Source organism: Athene noctua, chromosome 17 (genome assembly GCF_965140245.1).
Source record: "Athene noctua chromosome 17, bAthNoc1.hap1.1, whole genome shotgun sequence".
NCBI lineage: Eukaryota > Metazoa > Chordata > Aves > Strigiformes > Strigidae > Athene > Athene noctua.
The window spans coordinates 10,919,445-10,942,821 of record NC_134053.1 but is presented as its reverse complement, the minus strand read 5'-3'; the positions used below and the strand labels follow the sequence as shown (position 1 = coordinate 10,942,821).

Sequence of the window (23,377 nt, the reverse complement as noted above, 5' to 3'; positions counted from 1 at the left end):
TTCACAAGAGGCAGCCACCCTTCCCTCCCAGAATCCCAGCCCTTCATTCTGCTCCAGTAATGTATTGCTACTGCTGGGGTACGTGACTTCGTAAAAAAAAAAAAAAAAAAAAAAAAAAATCATCAGCCAGAGCTGGGGCCTTTCTCGCTGAAGGCCTGGGAGGGCAGATGCAGGCTGCCGTCTAGGGTAGCTCTAAGCCTTCTGCCAGGGGTAGCTAAAAATACCAGTGATACGTGTCCAACACTAATTTATGGCTTGCAGCAATAATAGCCGACTCCAGCATATTCATATCAGACATCCAACGTTTCAGTCCGCATTAACACCAACCTAACACTTAATAAAACCACAGGTACTCAAGGTTGGAAGGAAACAATGTAGGCAACAAAACGACAAGAAAAACACAAGACTTCACCACTATCTCCATCTCTGTATCCAGGAATCTTTATTAGGCACCATTTAAAAATATATATATAGTATTTATTTAAAAGTTGCAGTCACTTCAGCCTAGAGCAGCTCTTCAAACAGTCTTTTGCTACAGGCCCTGTGCAGGTGTTTATGCAGATGCTGCTGCTTGTGCAGTAAGAGAGAGCTAGGTCAGAGGTGAGAAGGGCACAGCCCTCACCCCTGGAGACCAGCAGCTCCATCGGGCCCCTGCTCAGGAGCTGTGTAATGGCTCTGCTGCTCCCTGGCAGTGGTTTCACGTATGCCAGCAGGATACGATGCAAAGTCCTCTTCAAGACAACTCTATCTCAAAATTTATTTATTTTTTAAACCAGTAACTGAGCTCTGTTCACAGTGTCCCTGAAAGGGGGATGATGCCTGTAACAGCTGACTGCAGAGATGATGAGGTTGAGGAGCCAACCATTCAGGGATCATGTCTGATTGTTACTGTGCCAGGTAATAGTCCATGACCTATCCCCCTCAGCAGGTCCGGTGCCACGAAACACGACCTTCTCAGCTTCTGTTTATTCAGGCTCGTTTCTGTGCTCGCTCGTTCTGTTCAAAATTAAAGTTGAGAAGTGACTGAAGAAGAACCTGTCTGTCTAAGGCACACTGAAGGGCTTCAGAGAGCAATGGGACAATTTAATAAGCCTTTCTGCCCCAGTTTTCAAACATTCCTAGTCTACAACACCAAATCACTGTTTTTCAAGCACAGATGTTTATCAGGAGTCCTCAAATTAGACAGCAGGACACCTGCCCAATCACACAGTACAGAAAGTCTATTATGGATCCCTAGTCTACCCCTTTGGCAAGCTAAGTGTAACCCTGCTTTTATCTGAAAGCTCCCAACCTTCCCACTGGTGTATAAATGAGGGCCTGCAGGAAATGCTTTCCTGGCTTGGAACGCCCAACTTCTAGTCATCATAGCTGTAAATTCTTCTTAAAACTATGTAATGACAAAAAGTTTAATTTCTGCATCGTTTGCCTTTCTCTGGGTAGTTGCCAAAATCCCAGCTCCAGAGGTAAAGAGAGAGGCAGAATAGAAAAGGAAACACCACGAATCATAGAATCATCCTAACACTGCCAAGTCCACCACTAAACCATGTCCCTGAGCGCCACATCTACATGTCTTTTAAATATCTCCGGGAATGCTGCTTACCCTTCTTTTAACAGAAAAAACTCTTTTACTCCTCCCCACCCTTTTTATAATGATGCACCCACAAATGCTGCTTTCACACCAAAACGAAAATGTCTCAGTTGAAGGAAAGGATCCTGTATGCTAATACTTGTGCTAGTCATGAGTTGCAATGAACTGTGGAAGTTGTAGTTGGATTTTTTCATTTTCTTCCCCTTTTCAATTACCTTGACTGTCTTCTCAAGCTTACACAGAGCTTCCTCATATTGCTGCACCAACGGCTTCAATGAGTTGCCTTTCACTGGGTTCTTCTTTACATCTTGGATGCCAGCATCCTTCAACATCCGCAGAAACCTACGTTCCTGCATAACAAAAACACACACAGGAGATGACACACCACTGCCTGTCAGCTAGAAAATGAGCACATTTTGGAACGCGCTGCCTAGTCAGGAAAGAATGGAAGTTTCCATGTGCAAAACCCAGCTGACTGGAAAAGGTGGAAAGTAGCATGAACCTTATCTTCCGTATGCCCCTGCATGTGTCCCTATCAAAGGAATCCCACACCAACGACATACCTGAATTCGAAGGACCAAGCTGAAAGCAACACCCACTTCTCCTGCACGAGCTGTTCTTCCAACTCTGAAAAAGTAGCATCGAGTCAGTTTAGCCACACAGTCACTGCCACTGCCAGCTCCAAGAATCTGATTCTGAAATTCTCCACATTTATGAAAATCTGATTCTGAGTTTTTTGAGGTTAGCACAGCAGGACTAGCCATATGGTACAAAGGATGAACATTGCCAGGGCTCGTTCACAGCTGTGAGCCGCTGCAGTTTTCTGAACATCAAGAAACCCAACATCAATTCTGTCCAGGACAGTATTTCTAGCTCCTGTAAAATATCTTTTCTACAATAGGGTGCTGGTTCTGTTTCAATACTGCATTACTCTGGTGATGCTATGGGCTTGATTAGAAAGCTATTTGCCTATGAAAGTAAAATATTCAAAGCTAAAAACCCTTTTAAGTGCATGTCACCTTTGCTAAATATTTCAAAATAAACCAAGCTCAGACATTTCCCTTTTACTCCTGGTTGTCTTACCGGTGAATATACGTCCTGATGAACTGTGGTGCATCGTAGTTTATTACGTAATTCACTCCTTTGATGTCAATCCCTCGTGCAGTGGCATCTGTGCTGATTAACCTGGTTTTAAAGGGACATACAATCATTTTCAGGTAACATCTCCTGCACTACGCACACAAGTGAAACATGAGTGAACACAGCACAACTCTCGCTAATCTCTGTTCAAACTGGGCAGCCAGCCTCTCACCTCTAAGCATGACAGCAGCATTTTAAGTCACTCCTTATTGTCACAGGCATGACTAGCTGCCCGCAGACCTCCAAGCATCACTACAGGCTTGTCACCTACTGTTGTGCATGAGAAGTTACTGGGTGTTTCCAGGTTCTCCAAGCATGTGACACTAAGCCAGATGGCACCCACCACATTGAAGGTTACAAACCTGCGACCTATCTGAACAACTGAACACAGAGAGGTGTGAAATTCCAGTAGTTAAGGAGGATTTTAAACACCAGGTTTGGATAAAAAGAAAATCCAGAAAATAAGTATTTACCTTCTCAGAGACATTCCACAGATGCAATTCTATATAGCTACCAAAGTCATAAAGGAAATCAAACACATGGATAGAAGTAAATGTGTGTGCCAGTCTGATCAGGGATTTCTTTGGTAGGAAGCACTAATACTATATATAGTTCTAGCACCAACATCCATTTTCTTTCAACAAGTGCCGGATGCCAAGCACACACATTACATTTAAGATTTTCAGAACTGTATGTGTTTTAGGCAACTGTATAAACAAGCACTTACATTTACTGCTTGTTATAAAGCAATACATCGCAATTCAGATTACAGCTAGATTAGAACAGGCCAAATTACATGCAGGGTAAACAATCCAAGTCACAAGTCCAAGTCTCACACCCGTTTTGCAAGTTGGCTCCTGCACAGTGTTTTACAGAGGACCCTGTTTAATTGTATTCTTGGTTCTACCTAGCTTTTCACACTGGCAATAGCTTATGTTGGAAGACATGCAGGAAGCTTATTTAAGATGCTTACAGTTGTATTTTCCCTTGTTCAAATTCCTTCATGGTTCTCCGTCTCTCATTTGGAGGTAACCGAGAAGAAAATTCAGCCACAGTGACTCCACCAAAAGCCTGAACCAGCAGGAACAATCTGTATGTAAATGGGACAGAAACAGTTGCTTCATTGCCCCTGTAACATTACTTGACAGATACCTACTACAGTGATCTCATTAATGTATTCACCTGTGAGAAGCTTCCCTGGAGTTGGTAAAGCACAACACGCGGGAAAATTTCATTGTCAGCATGAAATGCAAGAGGAGCAAAGGCTTGGAATTCAGGTCACAAGGCACATAACATTGCTGCAGTCGACAGAAGAAAAGTTCACAGAGAAAAATTACTTCTTGCCAAGGCTATCTTCTCTGAAACCCACTACCTGTCCATGACCTACATAGGCTTAGGTGTTCTACAGCTGATTGATAGCAGCAAAACCAGCCCCCCACAATGCCACCCCCTTTAGAGTAAGTCACAGTTACAGGCTGTGAGGATACCATACAAGGTGGAGACAGGAGATCTGTGCTGTTCTGATGTTCTCACTTCTCCACAGCAAGTAACAACATGCACTGCCTTCTTACCTACAGGGTGACCTGTATCTACATGCCTTGAAATGTATGTTATGTGTAGGGACAGCTGATAAGTGCTACTGTATTATTATTACTTCATATCTCCACTCCCCATTGCTGGTAAACCTAATTCTGCATGAAGAGAGCTTAATTAAAAAAAAATTAAAGTCCAGTCTTAACCAAATCAACACTAAGTAATGAGAAAACAAATGTGCAGGGGTAGAGCTCTGGGTCATAAATACTCCCAAAGCCACTTTTGCCCAGCACCTCTGTAACATAAGGCATCATAAAGAAAACATATTTGTTTATAGGGTAAAAACATAACTAGATACTCCAGAGTTAAGCAAATCTTAATGTATAATTTATTCAAGAGGATTAATGTCATACCGATAGCCCCTCGGGGAGTGTGTATTTCTTATTAGTATCCTGTTCAGTCTCTGTTCCATCTCCAAGTGTTTTTTTCTCTGAGTAGACAGATGTGAAGAGGCGAGGCTGGAATAAGTCCAGCTGCTGCAGTTTCTCTGGGTCCTGGGTCAGTGTGGCTGAAAACAGCAGTTTCTGTAAGGGTATCTGAGGATAGCAGGAGCTGAAATAAACAGCACAGACAAACTGATCTTTGAGGATGGAGTAAAGGGGTTCCTCCACAAGTGCCTTCAGATGAAGTTATGAGGGAAGCAGTTAACTCTTTTTGATGCTCTTTTCCTGCCCTGGGCCCTTCCTGTAGGTTATTTTCCACCCCTATTTTATGGCAGAGTTCACAGACGGAACTGATGAGCACTCTCAACCAACTGCACAACCCGCATCTGTTTCCCCTGCACACATCCTTCCATCCTAGTCTCCCCCGTCCTCATTCTAGTTGCTTCCTTCCTTGGTTGTTGACCTCAGTTTCTGACACATCTCCACCATGCTATATGAAAACAGCAGCTGCACATAAGATAATTCCAAGAGTTTTCCTTCAAATCCATTACTGAGCTTGCCAGAGGTCATTACTATGGTTACTGTGCAAATGAATCTCAGTCTAGTTAAGGAAAGCTTGGACAATACAACACTTAGGTTTCAGTCTAAACAACATTCTCAGGTATGAGCTGCTCACTACCTGCTTTTTCAAGCTTTGGAAAAGCAGCTGCCTTACTTTGGCAGACATCTCTCAGAGCGAGCAAGCTTTGGGAGTGCCTGTAGAAGTACTGAGAAGCAGGACAGTGACATCTAAGTGCTGGTGTCTGTGCTACCAGTTCAAAGAAATGCACTCTGCAACTTACCTGGCTGCTGTTATAGGCCCTGGTTTGGTCCTCTGAAAAAGCATGTTGGAGCCAGAGTCATTTGCTGCTTGGAATGCAGCCTTGACAATTTGGTTCAGGCAGTTCTGGTGCATGTCATCGATCATACGGTCAGCTTCATCTACAATCTGAATTCACAAGGATGAAAAGCACTTCTTAAATACTGTCCAGCACTGGGGAGCTTTTAACTTCCTTTTGTATCTACAAAGGAACCAGAATCTAAGATAATGGAAGCTTCTAGTCAACAGAATTACTTTCTTTGCCCACCCTTTCTCAAATAAAGGAAGAAGTTTCTACCCCAAAAATGAATTTTGCTTTTGTTTCAGTGGCTCAGTAGCCAGCCTAACACTCAAACTACACACAAGTTAATCTGCACGTAAATCCAATCCATATCTCCGAATAAGAGATAAAAATCTCCATATCCTAAATAAGATTGCAACTACGTCTCTGCACAGACTCCCATACGGCAGAAGCTGCTACAGTCTGATAATTCATCTTGACCTTGACCACTAAGGCTTTACTTCCAGTTTGTGTTTGCAAGAGGCTAAGAGAGAAGGGGAAGTGAGTAGATGCTTGGGTGTCACAAGTTGGTATAAAACATCTCGAGACTGCTGCCTGAGCAATCTGAAGTGCAGACCAGGCCTGCACAACAGTTCCAGCAGAGATGTATTTATGTACCGTGCAAGAAGAAAGCAGGGATTACAGCTGCAAGACACCTGGCAATAAGATGAGAGACCTGTGGAGTTGACTCACCAGGAAGCGAAGCTGCACCAGGCTGAACCCTGGGGTCTGTCTAATGTGATCTGTGAGCCGCCCTGGTGTAGCCACAATAATATCAGCCAGGCTGCAGTAGCCTGTCACTCTGAAAGAACAAGCCGCTCATCAATACTTTTCTCCCTACACCACAAAGCATGTAACAGAGATCCCTGGTCAGCAGAGTTTTCTACTATTCACTTAACTGAGAAATAGTAAAGTTCAAACACACACTTTACTTTGAAAAGCATGCAAAGGCAATGCTTGAACACTAAACCATTTTAAATAAAAAATTACATTCTTCACTGCTCTTAAAAAAGCTTAAGTTGCAACAAAATCCCATAACAATCATTTGTACCTGTGGGTATAAGGTAAACGTTTGCATTCTACTCAGCTGCTGAACAATCCCCAAAATCTAGAAGAACATAACAATCATAAAAGAGGTGACAGCAGGCACTTTGACAAAAAACAGGGTCTAGCATATAAACCCACGATGCAAAATCATTGCATGATGGTGACAATAGCCTATATTTTGACTTCTGCTTACTAAGATTAAATAGCTTACAATCTCTATAAACCTTATCAAATGACATTTTAACCTACTTTTTCTGGACAAGCATCTCCTGCTCCTTTGCAAAAGATTTCTGGCCAGTAATCAAAACGACCTTCAGACCTGTCCCATCAGTGTAAATGTTGAACACTTTACTCACCTATAAAAAGATGGGCTTTGTTAGCCACAACAAAATCAGTTAAAGTAATACTTCCCATTATGGTAACAACATCAAACCCACTGACAGGTCTTCAACCTCTTCACAGAAGAGCCAAAGTACCGGCTGCACCAGCCTTTCCCTCAGCCCGGCTCTGCTCGGAGAGTCACATACCTGCTGTGCCAGTTCTTTGGTGGGCAGAACAACCAGAGCTCGTACTTGGCAAACTACTCGGTTTAGCAGAACCTGCCAAAAGAAAAGACTAAATGAGTCCCTGAAAGGAGCGGGGAAAGAAGGGGTTTCTTGTATCTAATCTAGTGAGAAGAAATGGGCTTGACACATCCTTATGGACTTTGGGGTTTCCATTTTACTCCCCTCCACCCTCCCAAGTCCTCACGCTATGGCTGTTGTCTGAAAAAAGGAGCGGGATGCTGAGATGAAGGGGACTCGTATACACAAATCCCTTGGCTTTCTGACCTACTTTTGCTTGAACAAAAGCAATCCCAGCATTTTCCCTACAGATAATTCACTGGGGGTAAACTCACCTGTACTATGGGTATGACAAATGACAGGGTTTTACCACTGCCGGTAGGTGCAGAGACACAGATGTCCCTGGGGCGGTATCCTCCCCGCCCCATCAAATACCCATTGGATGCACTCTGTAGAATAGCAGGAATCACCTCTGCCTGAACTGAACAAAAATGGAAACAAATATTAACTACAGTGTTAACTGGACTAAAACCAGTGTATCCAGAAGAGCAGTTAAATACAATGAAACTGTTCCCACACCTGTGCTGTTGTTGCTATAGATGTAAGAGAGGAAGAAATCAAACCCATCTGTTAATCGAGATGCTATCTGGTTTTACTTGGCTCTTGTTCACTCACAAGAGCTTAGCACTGAACACAGATTTCCCTCTCCAAGAGTTAAGCTATTTCTAGTGCTCAGCTAAGATGTTACTGTCTTAAATATGGTTTTTAACTCACACCTGTCTTCTTGTTCTCACGTTAGGATGGCACTGGGCAGATTTAAAATCTATGAATATTTGTCTGTAAGCATTTTTTCTTTGAAGACACAGAATATGAAACACGGCAATGCAGCCTTACCCGCCAAGGAGCAAAATCATCCTGTAGGCTTTGGAGTCATTCAAGTTTGCTGCAGGTCTGAAACAAACAGCAGCTCTGGCTGTCATTCATTAACTCTCTCCTCTCCCTGCCCCCTGACGAGCCCTGACAAACTGGCCAACTTTGGTTTATCTATGAGGTTTAGCAGCCAGGGGTTCTACCTTTGTGACAAGACCATGGTCAGTGATGCATATGATGTCTGACTTTGGTGGACACCATCTCAAGCATGACACTGCTTAATTCAACTACTACCAAGCCATAAGATAGACTTATGAGAAAACACAAGTTGCTATAAGCAACCTGTTATGATCTCCCAGGACAAAATGAGCAACAGTATTTACATTATGATGTAATGTCACCACACACTTAAAAAGAGAGGACACATGTTGGCTTTCCAGTGTAACCTTGATGAGCCTCCAGGCTCAGCTGGACCATGTAACTGACTGAAGGTCAGAGATCCCACCTTCTTCCCTCTTCTTCCATTGCCTCCTCTCCTTATCCCTGCTACCAGCTGCACTTTCTATTTATTTAGGAGCTGGCACTTATTGTACTTGTTTGCAAAACTGATAAAATAATGGAAAGCCAACGGCTTTTTTTTGCTTGGATGGCTTTCTGCTACTTTAATGAGCTTGAACAGGTTTCCAGAGAGGTCTGATTAGCATCTGAGATGGAAGGTAAGGAACTAAAGCACAAGCCTGGCATAAGGGGGGAAAACAGCAGGACACAAGTAAGACCTCCCTCTTTTGCCAGCTGTGAGCTATTACTTCAAGCCATCACATTTTGTGGCATTTATGACTAGATAACACGCTTCAACTACTTAGTCTAGGTAAAGCTTTAGATATGAAGGGTCAAAACTATTACAATCACTTTGATGCATTAAACTTGGTTTTGTTCTACGTTTTACTTCACCAATTCTATAAAATATACAGCAATAGACTGCAGGAACTACATGAGCCACTTTAGAAAGAAATAAAAGCACTACCAAGGTACCTGGAAAAAAGGACTCTATCCCATTCATTTGCAGTTTTTTCAGCAGCCAGGGATGAATTCCTGGGACATCTCCAACAGGAATTAGATTATCTTTGATACGTTTTTGTACTAACTTGGGTTGAGCAAGCCACTGCGGTAAGAAAGGCTGAACCTGAGGTGGGGGAAAGGAGAATAACAAAGCATTTCTGCCATTAAACAGACAACACCATACATAAATAAGCAGACGCATGTTCCTTCCTGACCATCATGAAAATTCAGTCAAGAGAGCTACCTTCTGCACTGGCTTTCTGTCGTAGTCTCCAAGAACCACCAAACTGGAGGCTGGAGGATTTGCCTTTTCCTCCGAGGCTGCTAAGGACAGCTCCTCCTTTGTGCTTTGATCTTCTTCAGCTCCTTCACTGTTCTCTTTCTTCCTTTTTTCGGATCCCTCTGTTTCCTCATCTCCTTTCTTCCTTTTAGAAGACTTACTTTTAAGGTTGCTTCTGTTTTCCTGTTGTTTGATGCCTTCTTCAGAATGTGGAATTTGGGTAAAAGGAATACAAAGCTACAGGTCAGAACATGCTACAGAAAAAGGGATATAGAGAACATTTTACAATGACAGACTTAATCAACAACTTGCAAACTTCTCTTTTTTCCTAGATCCAAGTGAAAAAGCCAAACATTTCTTTGTTGGTACAGAGGCAACTGAAGACTGAGGTGACACACACCTCTTCTTCCTTTACACTAAACTTATCATCAAAGTTTGCAATACAGAGCTTTCCCCTAACAAAGGAATTACTTTGGGAATGTATTAAGCAGATGAAAACAAAATTTACCATCAGGTAACTTGTGCCTACTTCTCTGTTGAGAAGTGTCAATCATAGTGAAATTAAATCCTACGGCCTCAGTTTGTTGTTACCTCTTTCAGTCTTCTCTTGCAGCACTTTCGATTTCCTTCTATTTTCTTTCTTCTTCGATGGAGTGCTGCCATCTGCTGCCTCCTCTGTATCTGCCCTTTCTTCAGAAGAGCCGCGAGGCTGTTGTTTCCTCTTTAGCTTCTTCTGTCCTTGTGCACAGGACTGCTCCTCACTCTCCCTCTGCCTCCTTCTTTTTTCTTCACCCCCGGGGCTCAGCCCCGCAGCCCCTGGGCCAGCTCCTCCGGACTGCTCACCTTCCCCTCCCTCGGGCTGCGCCTCCTGCTGCTTCTTCAGCTGCCGGGCCTTCGCCTGCTGGCGCAGCCGCTCCAGTAGGACCCGAGCCCGGTCCTCCGCCTCGGCTCCCGCCTCCTCCCGCTGCTCCTCCCCGCCGTACCTGAAACGGCCCAGACAAACCCCGCTCAGGCACGAGCCGCCCGCGCCCACCGGGCCCGTCCGGCCAGACACCCCCCGCTCGAGCCCCTGCCGCGGGGGACGCCGGGGCGCAGCTGCCGGGGCGAGGCAGAGCCCGGGGCCGCGGGTACCTCTGGATGCAGAAGAGCGCCATGGCCGCGCCGCGCGGGCGCACGGAGATGACGTCAGCGGAGCCCGCGTGGCGCGACGCCGCGGCGGAAGGCTCCGGAAGGGCGGGGGCGGGCGCGCGCCGCCTGCCGGCCGGGGAGGGAAGAAGGGCGGGAAAAGGCGGAGACGGGGGGAGAGGTGCCCCAGCCGCGGAGCCCCCAGCCCGAGACACCGAGGCCCAGGAGAGCGCAGCATGCCCCTGGGGACAGGCCGGCACCCGGGACAGAGGCCCACCACAGCTCCCACAGCACTGGGGGCCACCCCTGCCGGCCCCAAGGGAGCCGGCGTAAGCAACATGGGGAGCAGCATTTCGACTTGGTGAGCAAAAGGCCACACATGGCTGGCACAGCGTTAGAGGAAAGCCTGAAGGAGCAGGCACAGGGCTGGCCCAAGGACTGCTTCCCGCTGTGGCAACAGCAGACACAAAAAAATCCCAAACCAAACTCAGAGCAACAAGAAGCCCTGAAGTCACCTACAGCCTCTGGAGCCCAGCAAAGTAAAAATAGCCCTGGAATGCTGTCAGGCACCTGCCACTCAGGCTAACCACACTGTGAAATACTGTGTCTGAAAAATAGAATCAAACCCACAGTGTTCCTTTAGTCTGCTTTAGGAGTGAAACAGATATGTTGCTGATTGCCCAACTCCATCCCCAACCTACCAAAGCCCACACCAGACAGTTTATTTCTAAACCTTTATTTGTTTTCTACACAGAGAAAACAGAGGAATGTTGAAGCAGCAATATTTAAACACACTAGCAAGGAGCCGTCAATCTGTGAGAGTGCACAAAATGCAACACAGGGCCATTTGTGCAGTGGTCTCTGCTAAGGGGCAGGATGAGGGCAGGTCCAGGAGCAGCCTCTTCAGACAGACAGGAGAGCTCTACGCAAAGGTGGAGCCATTCCAGCCCACATTGGCAGCATTCATGTCAAAGTAGTTGATGTACACCCTGCAGAAGAGGCACATGAAGACACAAACAATGACATTATTAACTCATTTAAGTAATGAGTGCAACAAGACAGGGGACAGTGCTTTTTATTCCTCAGAAGAAATTTCAAGTTTCATTTTTACTGAAATCTAGCTAACTTCTCTGGTAGAACCTCCAAACAGTTTCTCAGAATTTTACCTTTTTTTTTTTTTTTTTTAAATACAAACTTCTGCAGTCAGGGACTGTCCAAGACACCAGAAGACAGCTTTTGGTTAGCAGTGTGTCAAGAACTTCTGGAGATCAAAATCTTTTTTTTCTGAGCACTGCAGTCCTTTACACATGTCAAACAGACAGGCAGCCTTATGAGAGCCAAGCAGGCCCTCTGGGCCAGCTCTGCACTTTCTCCTTCCAACCCCAGCACATCAGTGGCAGCAGGTTCTTCCTGTCCTTTGCTGCTGCATGCAGACACTCCTGAGGCTCGGCAGCCTGCAAGGGAGCTGTTCATAACCTGATGGTTTCTACTTTGTCTTTCAGCTCCAGACTGTTATTGCTCCTCCCTTGTGCTTTCAGCATCCCATCACCAGAGGACATCACACTCAGCAGCAAAAACCACACTGTACAACTTGTTAGACCTCTGGGATTTCTCCCTACTCTGAGAACAGGAAGCCATTTAACAGAAGACTCTCAAGGCTAAGATGTAGACCTCAAACACTTAACTAGATGTGAAAACAATGCAAATTATCACTTGATATTTTCTCGCAGGGACTTATTCCTGGCTTTTTGTATTTTTAAGTAAACTTTCCGAAACCGTTTCAGAAAGCCAGACATATACGGTTAAAATGATGTCTCAGCCTCACCTGTCTGCAGATACATGCAAGTGCTTAGAGATCAGATCGCACAGGAGCTTGGTGTAGGTCTTGTTCTGCTGCCCTCCGATCTTGCCGATGCTGTAAAGGCTGCAGAGCGCGCAGGGATCAGTGGAGCCCCCGAAGGACATCATCTGATCAGGTATGATGTGCACAGCTATGTACTGAGGTAAGAGAACAAACGGTTACAGCCTATCTCGCCTTCCCTCTCCTGATGCAAACTTGCTGTCGGTACCAACTTTACTCAGGGCAGCCGTGTGCTGTACGGTGGCCCGGGGCTGGGGCAGGCAGCTCCCCAGCGCTGCCCTCTGCACCCTTCCCAGGCTCTGGGGAAGCACTGATGGCTCAGTCGCTGCAGCCCCTACGGGTGGCACGGCAGCGTGTGCTGGGGGGGATCCCCCCGAGCCTGGCTCCCAGCTTTAGGAATGAAGGTCACGCCTGTGCAACGCCGCAACGAGGCAGGTACCCCTGCCCGCCACAGCACTGCTGCTGCAGGGGCAAGGCGCAGGGAGCTGGGGATAAAGGCCTTAAATCTGTATTTGCACACCCGAGTCCACACCCTCAAATCACAGACTGAGCCGCCGGGCCCATCTAAGAGCCTCGTCTGCAGTTGAGCCTTATCGGGCTTTGGCTTCCCAGGCTGCAGCGGTCCGGCCCAGGCGGGGCCGTACCCGCTGCCGGGATAACCTCGAGCAGCCCGGAGAATGGCTCGGTATCTGCCACTTCGCTTTGTCACAGACCCGCTGGCCCGGCAGACACCGGCCTCTCCCGCCAGTCGTGCCGCCGGCTCCGCGCCGGGCCGAGCGCCCGACTGCCGCGGGCACCTCTCCGGCGTTGCAGCGATGCGAGCACGGAGCTCCCCGCCGGTCTGGCTGTTGCTCCGGGCGGCCAGGCCGATGGCGGCTCAGGGACGGGCCGCGGCCCCCCTCGGCCCCTGCGGAGGGCTGTCGGGACCGGGGGGAGGGGGCCGGGCACAGGGCCCTTCCCCCGGGGCCCGCGGTCACGCCGTGCCCGCAACCGCTCTCCTCGGCGGCCGCGGCCCCGCCGCCCATCCCCGCTTCGCCCCGCGTGGGCAGAGAGCGGGCGCAGCCCCGCGGTCGCCCCGCCGGGCGCCGCACACGTACTCGCCCCGCTCGCAGCCCAGCGCCGCCGGCCCCACCGTGGGGCAGCCCCGCTCCCGCCGGGCCGCGGCCCTCCGCCTCCGGCAGCCCCGGCGCGGCCGCCCGCCCTCACCTGCGCGGGCTTGCCGGTGGCCTTGGCCAGCTGCTGGGTGAGGTCGCCCAGCAGGCTGTCGGGCACGGCGTCCTTGCAGACGTTGGTCTGGATGGCGAACATAGGCATGGCGGCGGCGGCGGCGGAGAGGGGCGGCAGGGCCGGCGGCGGGAGCGGAACGGAGCGGCGGGAGAGTGGAGCGCGGCGGCGGCGGCGGCGGCGCTTTTAGTGCGCGCGGGGCCGCGCCGGCCTTAAAGGGGCCGCGCCCGGCGGGGAGGGGAGGGGGAGGGAGCGGGCCGCGGGGAGGCCGCCCCCCACCTCCGTTGCCCTCGCGGCGGCTTACGGCTGCCCTCCCGCGGCAGCGTCCCGGCCAGAACCGGCCCCCGCCCCGCCGAGCCTCGCTCGCTCGGTTGCTCGCAGGGAGCGGGTGGGGAGGGGGTGCTGCAGGCCCCTCCCTGAGCCGAGTCCTGCCGCTGGGCAGCCCCGGCATAACCCGGTGTCAGCGCATGTGGTACGGCCGCCGGCGCGCTCCCGCTGGCTTTTGCAGGATCAGGGCCAAAAGGGGCTTAGAGGCCCCAGCTTGGCAGTTGCAGAAGGGATATTAGCCCTGGCCCTGAAGGGATTTTTTTTCTCTTGCAAAATAAAGGCACGTTTTTGCGTTTTCTGGGCACATAGCTTTAACACAATGTAAGCAGAAACAGCAGACTTGCTGGCCTGTTAAATATTCTCTAACGTTTTTCAGTCAAATTAAAAGTGATCTATTACTCCTCTGCATCCTCATTTTCATATTTTTCTATTGGAAAAAAAGGCAGAAGTGATCTGTATTTGCTTAGAAATGAAATGGTGCACGTCTCTTCAGAGGTGAGAGGCAGCCGGAGAGATGAGCCTGACGCAGGGCTGTGTGATGCCGTGCACGTAGGCTGCAGAGGGCACGGCTCCCCACCCTGCCGGGCCTTGAAATGACTCATGGGAAGTCTAGAGAGAATCAGGCCCAGAGCCCTCTCCACAGACATTTTACGTACAGAAATCGAGCATGTGTTGATTTTTAACAAAGTCCTAGCACTGATGCTGCTAGAAAGCTTGACCGTACACATGTGAACACAACACACACAGCCCCAACAGAAGAATAAGGGATGGTATTGTATGGGAACACTGAGAACTGGCATAACTGGAGCATTTAGGTTTCTAGTATTTAACAGTGCTATTAAGAACTAATATTGTCAGCTCCCCACCATTGTGTAGTGCCATTTATTTCTCCCACCTTCCTGCCTCCCAGAGAGGTTGCATGGAGGTGGGGTGAGAATTCTAGCATCACCAGTGAACCTGCTCTGTGGCCTACCAGGCCCAGCATAGCAGACCCTGGCCCTGCTGCCTCACAATGGAGACACAGCCACAGTTTCATTCTCCTGTGCCTCCTTGGCTAAAGAAGCAGTAATGTGTACATTTGCCTAGCTTCTAAAGATGCATTTTTAGATGTTAACCAAATACCACTGTACTTGCTCACACCCCTCCCTCAAGTGATTGCTCCATACTTACGCATCTATAATACATTTTCTGGATTAACAGTGTCTGTTTTAAAACACAATTGCCTGTACTTAAAATAACAATGACAAAATGTGTCTAAAAGCAAAAAACTGAAAGGTAAAATGTTTTAAAGAAATATACTAAAGAGCGTTCTAATCATGTGCCAGAGACAGAGGCAAAGAAAGCTTTGCATTCTCTAGTAGATACTGTAAGAGTTGTTAGCAAGTAGAGATGATCTTAATTCTGTTTGTGCCATGAGGTACCTTAGGAACACACATTTCACAGCTTACATGCTCTGAGGATAACAGAAATCATCTAGCATAGAAAGGTTTCAGAAGATATGTGGGGCAGGCTCAAGCCTTTCCTGAAGGCTGACTGGAAATGGCAGGGCTGGGGCATTCACAGGTTGCAGCTGTAACATACCCAACTTCATCACAGTCAAAACCTGAGCACAGAGCAACTGGACTAGGGAGGAGATCAGAGACTGCTGCTGCTGTGTCTCCCAGAACAGGCAGAGGCAGTGCTCTTTGAGCAGGTAGCTCTATGAAGAAGACAGATTTCTGGAAAAGGGAACTGCCTCCTCATGGAAAACCATGCTGTGTTTAGGGGCTTCGCAGCCATTCTCCACAAGCAATTCTGCCAAAAGACTACCTACCTAGTGCCATGTCTTCCTTCCTTGGGCAGCTCTGCAAGGCACTAAGATACACTGTATTTAGATGCCAAGTAGCACATCACTTCATTGGCTGTGGTGCTTTGATTCACCTAAGCAGCTTTCGTTTGTTATCTCAGCAAAGCATTTTTGTAGATTGAGATACAGGCTTGTATTTAAAGACTATGGCTGCAAAGTAAAGCTGTGATAGGAACAAAATGGGATGTTCGTGATGGAGCTCAGAACAGGGGTGTGGTAGGTTTGTTCTTCCAGAAAAGAAAAAAAGTCACAATATGCCTAATTTGAGAGATTCAAGAGACAGATCTGTACCCAATCTTTCTATTTCACTTTGGAAGCAAATGCTCTTATTTGACCAAGGGCTTGAATAAAAAATTTATATGGAAATCTTCCTTTTGTAAGTAATTCATTACTTCGGCCTCTGGGAATGGCTCACTGTGCCTCTGCCTCATTTTGAGCTGTGCTCTAATCTCCACTGTCACTGCAAATTGTTCGATGGATTAAAAGGGGAGGGGCTGAACAGTGAACGGTGGGTTTTTCCACTTAACTCCCTCTGCCTATCCTGAGCCCTGGGAGACTCTTTCAACATGAGTTTTTCTGGTAAGCAGTTAGATGTCCATGTAGTGTTCAGATCTAAGGAGGACCTGGACTGCAATCCATCCCTTTTAAATAAAAGGCAGTCATGTCTTTCCTCTCTTTGAAGGAAGGGCTGTATGCCACATTGACAGCCACATCTATTGACTTAAACATAAGTGTATTTTGAAATCAGGTCAAGACAGCTGTATTTAAATCTGGACAGGCTGTCCAGCATAAACAGGGCAAAAGCATACTCAAATGGAGCGTACATTTTCACACAAGGCTAAATTGTTTTTAAAGAAGAAAAGCCTCTGTTAAGAGCATTTTGAGAAAGCATCTTCCATCTTAACCATAGGCCTTTCCTATATAACAAAGACAGGTACAATGATAAGGCTCCTGCTGGATTTTTACTTTTAAGCAGCAGACAAGTGTTAAACAGCAGCAGGTAGCAGCAACTATGGAACCACTGCCTTTTGTGTTTGTGCCAGATACTGGTAACATGACTAGAACTGCAGGGCTCAAAACCCAGGGTGAGGGTCCAGGAATAAGCTTTTACCACCCGAGGGCACCTCAAGCAAAGGTCGTGTTGTTCCAGCCCACGTTGCCAGCACTGATGTCGAAGAAGCTGACATAGATTCTGAAAGGGAAGACAAAACACCATTAGCTGCTGAGAGGAGGGCGCTGCAGGCAGGCCAGGGTGTTCCGCAGCAGGACACAGCCACGCTGTAGAGTGTTCCCCAGGGCTTTACACTTCTCAGGCCTGCACTGCATCTCAGCAAGTTATGCATTTATTTTTTGCGAATGCTGGCAGGTAGGTTTGAGTGTTACATATTCCACATCCCCCACCCACCCTTTTAATGCCTTGTCTACTTGCATTCTGGAGTTCCTGATATTTTTCTGCTTCTTGTTTTAAGGACATCTGAGGATGCTGTGTTTTATTTAGTCATTTCTGGAACAGATTGGTGTACCTTCAGGATGAACACTGGAAATGCTTTTATGTAAGTGGAAGCTTTTGTAATAAACCTCCATTTGTACCCCACAGGCAGTAGGGAAGTGTTAGTACAAGTTATCAGTTTAGTATTGTCAGGTTATTGTGTCTGTACCTGGGCTTTTGCACATGAGATCTGTGGGTTCAGGCAGTGCCTGAATCACCATCATTTTAACTAAGAGAAATTTTACAGCTTCTGGGCATTGACATTGCTGCTTATGCAATTTCTCCTTTCCTCTTTTTAATTGGAGAGTTGTTCTATTGACATGGCATTTAGCCTGTTCAAGCAGAAGGTTAATAGAAGAACACCAAAGGACAAGTCTGGGATTAATAGTTTTAACAATCTGTGGAAAGTCATGTCAGAGAAGCTGCTGTATAAGCTCACCTGTCAGATGGTATTTTCAGCTGTTTGTTCAGCAGGTCACAAAGCAATTTGGAGTAGACCTTGTTCTCCTGCTCCCCTATCTTTCCAATGCTGTAGAGAAAGCACATAGCACAAGGGTCTGTGGAGCCACCAAAGGACATCAGCTGATCAGGAGAGATCTGTATTGCTAGATACTGTTGAAAGAAGAAGAGAATATTATTTTTGTTTGCCATGTTAGAAAAAGTTTTGAAAGTGCAGGAAAGTATGTGTACCTAAACTGCAGTGAAAATAGGTGCAAGCCTATCAGTTATGCTTTTGAAATTCTGAAACTGCACTTCCAGTCTTCCTAAATATTTTCCTGCAAGTCAGAGATGACAAGGTATGAAATACAATCACATTCCTATGACACACCATTTGGGAACAGGCACTGCCATCACAATCCTTTCATCTATACACTTAACTAAATACTAGCAGCACATAAAAAAAAAAAAAAAAAGCAGTCCCAGGCACTCAGAGATGTTTTTCATCACTTACTAAAATGCAAGTAGTTTCACCCTTGTTCTTAAGTTACCCTGTGGCAAAGATCCTTCCCTGCCTGCTGTCCTGAACCCTTCAATCCCAGTGTGCCCAATTACCTACTGAAAGATGGGTTCTGGATGCTCAGCCCAGGTACACTGTTAGGAGGACCCTGCAGTAACATCTTTACCAGAAATCTGGGGTAGAAAGTTCAGTTGCTCCAAGAGCTCAGTGATCTGCAATACCTCCAGAACCTCCTCGGGAGGCACTGGGCTCTCCCGGCCTGTGCAGGAAGGCTGGGTGCGAGTGGCAGTGTGTAACTGCATTGCTGCTGCCCTACGTTCCAGAGAGATTTCACACCTCACTGGCTCCCACTGCAGTCTTCCCTGATGAGGTAAATGTGAGCTGACGCAGCAGAGGTCTAAATCAACATCCCCCTCATTAAACAAAATACAGCCTAATCCTACTTTTGTTCTTGGTAGCAGAAAAAAAAGGAAGAAAGTATCTATGTTAATATTAATGACCAGCCTGCAATTTTCCCTGCTGCTAATACACAGTGTCAGATCCACACACGGAGGAATCCAGGGATCAGTTCCTTTGGCATCCATCTGGCTTCTGTTCTGTTCTTACCCACGTTTATTAGCAGCGCATCATTGGAACTGAGCGGCAATTAACCCTCTTGGTCAAACAAGCTAGCCTGAGTACCAGGAGTTGTCTGGGTAATTAGTCTTGGCCATCATTTACAGCTTGTTTGGGTGCAAGGTGCATCAAGCCACAGCAGTGCATGGTAAGCCAAGCAGATCCTGCTGAGGTACCACTTGCTTGGTCCAGTTCTCCCCTGGCTGGACGCTCTGTGCTCTACGAACTGTAGGTACATGTACACCTTGAACATCCACCCTGGAAGCAGATTATTATTTTTAAAAAGTCAAGCTGAAGTGTTAATCAACATTCTTAGAGCAGTTCAAAAATGTTTGAAACAGTTTTTCCAGTAGGAAAATACCCTATTTGATTAAAAATAAAAATCAGTATTTTTTCCAAATGGTACCATTTCCTGCGAGAGGAAAGCTCTGCATTCCAGCCCACCCTAATCCTTTCCTTCTTTCTGTGTTATAACTAAGAGACTCTCCCTTTCCTATTGCCTCCTTTGTCACGAAGAGCTTGCATGTCCTCTTCAAAAAAAAATCTCTTTGTTGTTCCCTGTATATTTCTAAGTCCCATTACATATCCCTTCCACACGGCTGCACAAACCTGTTCCAGCTGCATCCCAGCCTTGGCCTCTAGCTTTATATTCAGGAGCTGTTATGCAAGAACCACCAGCTGACACCCCCCCTCCCCCCCAAAAGCAAGTACTTGTTTGCTAGACTGATAATTTTTTTTTTTTGAATAGGGATAGAACACATCAGTTTTACATAAGAATTTCATTATATTACTGCATGTGTTGGGAAAAAAATAATATAATCCTACTCCCATTTACAGTTAAGCCTGCTTTCTGGAGATGAGGCTTATACAAGCCTAAAATATGCTTCTGCCTATTCCCCAAGATAACTAACTTCAGTCAAATTTGACAGAGATTGATTTCCTACATGTTTAATGAGACTGATCAATCACATAGAACACCATTACTGACCCTAGAGACAGAGGGGCCCCTTTATCAGACATCAAATGGTCTGCCTGGAAGAGACACAGTGGAGAAGCCTGGTTCTACGTCAGTTGGCTTTTTAACTCAGCACCAAATCAATTTGATGACAACATCCAACTGTCTTTTAAAGTCTACAGCCATCCAACAAATAGAAATATTCTAATTATCAGTGCTGGCCTCAGAATCTGATTGGTGAAAGAAGTGTCAGTATTATTTACCATCCCACCACTGGTGGGATCTGTGGCACAAGTCCAATGCCAAGCCTGACTGGAAATCACAGGAACTTTTAAAGTTTTCCTCCAAGAATTAGCTGATATTTTGGTGCAAGTTAAGCTGGCTGCTTTCTGCCTTATGCGATTGAGGAAGAAATAAAAGTTCCTGTCTCTTCCATAACAGCTTACCTCTTTAGCCTGCTCTCTTAGAAGAGCCAGTGCCTATTGATCCTTGTATTATCTTATTTCTTTAGCATTTTTCCATTGGTGCATCTCTAACCTGCCTCCCTCTTTCTCAAAGTAAAAGGCCTGAGACTGGATGGAGTACTACAGCTGAGGCTTACTTCTGCCTTGTGGCCAACAGAAGGGAACTGCCCCTGCTCCCAAGCACTGTCTTAATTCATATTTATGTAACCCATAACAGCTCCCTAAATCCTTTCCTCTTTAATGAATTGTTATTTGTCTTCTGTGCAGTTTGACTTATTAATCAGCTATTGAAGGAACGCTTCTTGACTTGAGAACATATCTCTTACTATGTTCTTGAATTCTTACCGTCTCCTGTGCATACAAGCTATGGCCACGTGCACATCTTGCTCCACTGAGCCATCATGGGAAGCATTGACTAGATCTGATCACAAGACACTACTGTGGGACTGTTTAAAATGTTCCTGATTTTGTCAAAACCAGGCCAGCTGCTCACAATTTTCTTACCATTTTTAAGACATACCCAAGTTTGTCCTAATATTTTCAGTTATCCTATTTGTTTTTTAATTTTAGGTCCATTTTTCCCCCTTCTTAGGGCACTTCTACCTCTGGCAGTTACCAAACAATTGCTAGGGGGTTCAGAGATTTGTGGCCATCTGAAGCAGTCAGGGATCACTCCCATTTCAGAGCACTTTGTTTCCATGAAGAGCAAAGATCTACTCAAGAGCTTCAGGCGTCCCAGAGGGCAGAGAAAGGTTTACCAGGGAGCCCTCACAATCCTTTCTGTAGGCACCAGAACTTTGTTCTTTCTAGGGTTTCAAAGCATCACTCCCCAAGGAAAATAAGAAATATTTTCTGAAAACACTCGTTTTCTAGTGAATATGTAGAAGGAGTACTTCATCAAGCTGCTAAAGAGGTACAGCCAATTCATTTAAGTTACTGCTGCTGCAGCAGCTGAGGAGTAGCTCATGTTGTAAAGCTTGTAGCTCTCTAGAGCAGCTTTCACTTTGTTTTTCATATTCATCAACAGTCTTCAGTAAGCAACTGATACAGTGACTAGTGACCTTTCAGGATTAAGTAAGAAAATAAAAACTTTACAAGACCCTTAATGACAGTATTTCAGCACTCCACCTCAGTAGCTTATTGCCATGGGTTTTGGCAGGTAAAAATCCCTCCGCTTGGTAATGAAACCAGCAGACAGAATTTACTCTGGTGTTTTGACTACAAGCAGCAGGATATCACGTGGGTATTTTTGCTAGATGTCCAAGCAAGCTGAATACCTTATTTTCTTTCTTCAGCTGTAACCACTAGGCTACAGGCAATTTGGTAGCATGTAACAAACACATATTCAGCAGGACTCTGCAAGGAAGTTAAGAGGATGAGGTTTCAGTCAGCTAGATTCTTGAGATGTTCAGAGATACCTGCATATACATACTCACCACATATCCCATGTCTTGACCTACATGAAATACCATCACATACAAAGCTATTTTTTAAATATTTCAAGTGTTTTAAGACCTCAGAGCTAAGTTACAGCAAACAAGTATTTGACATTTGTGCAGAGAGAGGACTAAATACTGGTTAAGTCATTAGGTATATTAATTTGTAGAGGCTATCACTGTTAAATAGCTCATTGCATAGGCACAGCTGACTAAATAAAGAAAACATTTGAGCATCTGGACTTACCTGTGCTGGTTTGCCCATTGCTTTTGATAACTGTTGGGTAAGGTCTCCCGTGAAAGACTCTGGAACTTTATCCTTGCTTATATTTGTATTAACAATGAATTTAGGCATCTTTGGATTGTAAGAGAGTTTTCATCCAGATCACCTTGTTCACAGCTTTACCTCTAACACACCTGCAAGACAGTTTACCCCACTGTACTAGTAAGCGCCTCAGGAGCCTTTAAATAGTCAGTGGTGCGTTCCTCAGGTGTGCCTGGAGGGCAGAGAGTGCCTCGGGAGAGGCGAGGCGAGGCTGCATGTGCCGCCTGCAGGCTGCTAAAGCAGGTAGTCAACACAGCTTCCCTAGCGGGGAGAGGGGGCTTTTGTGCTCTGGAAATCAAAGCATCCAAAATTAAACTTCATATTTGGTTACAACCTGATCATGAAAACCAGTGAAAAGCAAGTGTTTCAGGGGCTGCTTAAGAGTGGGAGAGTTATAATGTGCTGCTTTTTGCAAGTCCCATATTTAAAAAAATTAGATGGATGCCTCAACTGTGAGGTCTGGGACTCTTTCTGTGGAATAGGCCACAAGAGAAAAACCCCAGTAGCACATGTTGTGGAGACCTTCCCTGAACTGTGTCTAAGTCATGACAAAAATGCCTTAAAATCAGAGTCTTGATTTTTCCACTGTGGCGAGGGCTGGGTTCAAAGTACTCAGGGGCGGCTTGTTTTCAACTTGCTCCTTTGTTGTGCAAATAGTCCCATAACAGTCAACAGGAGCTCCTGGAGATAGGAAATCCACAGGCTTTTTGAAATGAAAGGGTTTTATCCAGAGCTGAGTATGTGGCAGCGTTGAGATCAGTTCTCTTTGCTGCCTAGTAGAGTCTTACAAGAGAGAAGTGATTTAGAGAGATCATATGGCATTTGGTAGGGAGTGTTTGCGGTGAGATGGGGGGGGGAGAGGGGGGAAGCAGGTTGGAAATGCTGATGGGGATAAAATAAATGGTTTGTTAATCTCTCCATGTTAAAGGTGATGGGTGTGTTTATGCCCACTATTTTCTGTGATTTAAGGGGTTTCTATAATCTCAGTTCTTCAGCCTGTGGAAAAGGAGAGCTTTCCATAACTTGCCCTAAATGCTTGTACTTCAACAGCGTAATTTAAACGAACACTTTTTAAATGGTGATAACCTCTGAACGAACATGCTTAAGCTGCTTGTGTGGTGTATGTTGATTTCAAGTCAGTTCTTCCTTGTAGCATCCTTGCTGTAAAAAAGCCAGGAAATAAAAAGTCAGGAGATGACTTACTATATGCAAGCATTAATCTACAGCCCATGTTACTGGATTGTGTCTCCTGTATCTGAAGCATTCTGAAAATAATAAAGATCCTGAAAAAGAATCCAGAAATAAAGTC

At 46.1% G+C, this 23,377-nt stretch overlaps 3 protein-coding genes across 3 annotated transcripts; all 3 read right to left on the bottom strand.

Annotated features, from left to right (window-relative positions):
* Positions 1 to 419: 419 nt before the first annotated feature.
* Positions 420 to 10,607, bottom strand: DDX51 (DEAD-box helicase 51). The gene is made up of 16 exons (XM_074921476.1): positions 10,575 to 10,607; positions 10,035 to 10,426; positions 9,408 to 9,643; positions 9,137 to 9,287; positions 7,570 to 7,715; positions 7,199 to 7,270; positions 6,921 to 7,027; positions 6,318 to 6,426; positions 5,547 to 5,692; positions 4,675 to 4,873; positions 3,911 to 4,026; positions 3,702 to 3,818; positions 2,672 to 2,773; positions 2,152 to 2,215; positions 1,804 to 1,938; positions 420 to 996 (listed from the first exon to the last, which is right to left on the bottom strand). The coding sequence occupies exons 1-16, from the start codon at positions 10,595 to 10,597 to the stop codon at positions 970 to 972; spliced, it is 2,142 nt and encodes a 713-aa protein (XP_074777577.1). The 5' UTR covers positions 10,598 to 10,607; the 3' UTR covers positions 420 to 969.
* A 681-nt stretch (positions 10,608 to 11,288) lies between these two features.
* LOC141967343 (macrophage migration inhibitory factor) lies at positions 11,289 to 14,070 on the bottom strand. Its single transcript, XM_074921030.1, has 3 exons — positions 13,636 to 14,070; positions 12,394 to 12,566; positions 11,289 to 11,557 (listed from the first exon to the last, which is right to left on the bottom strand). Exons 1-3 carry the CDS (start codon positions 13,741 to 13,743, stop codon positions 11,491 to 11,493), a joined length of 348 nt encoding a protein of 115 aa, XP_074777131.1. The 5' UTR covers positions 13,744 to 14,070; the 3' UTR covers positions 11,289 to 11,490.
* A 2,881-nt stretch (positions 14,071 to 16,951) lies between these two features.
* LOC141967473 (macrophage migration inhibitory factor-like) lies at positions 16,952 to 22,098 on the bottom strand. Its single transcript, XM_074921292.1, has 3 exons — positions 21,991 to 22,098; positions 17,755 to 17,927; positions 16,952 to 17,018 (listed from the first exon to the last, which is right to left on the bottom strand). Exons 1-3 carry the CDS (start codon positions 22,096 to 22,098, stop codon positions 16,952 to 16,954), a joined length of 348 nt encoding a protein of 115 aa, XP_074777393.1.
* Positions 22,099 to 23,377: the final 1,279 nt, after the last annotated feature.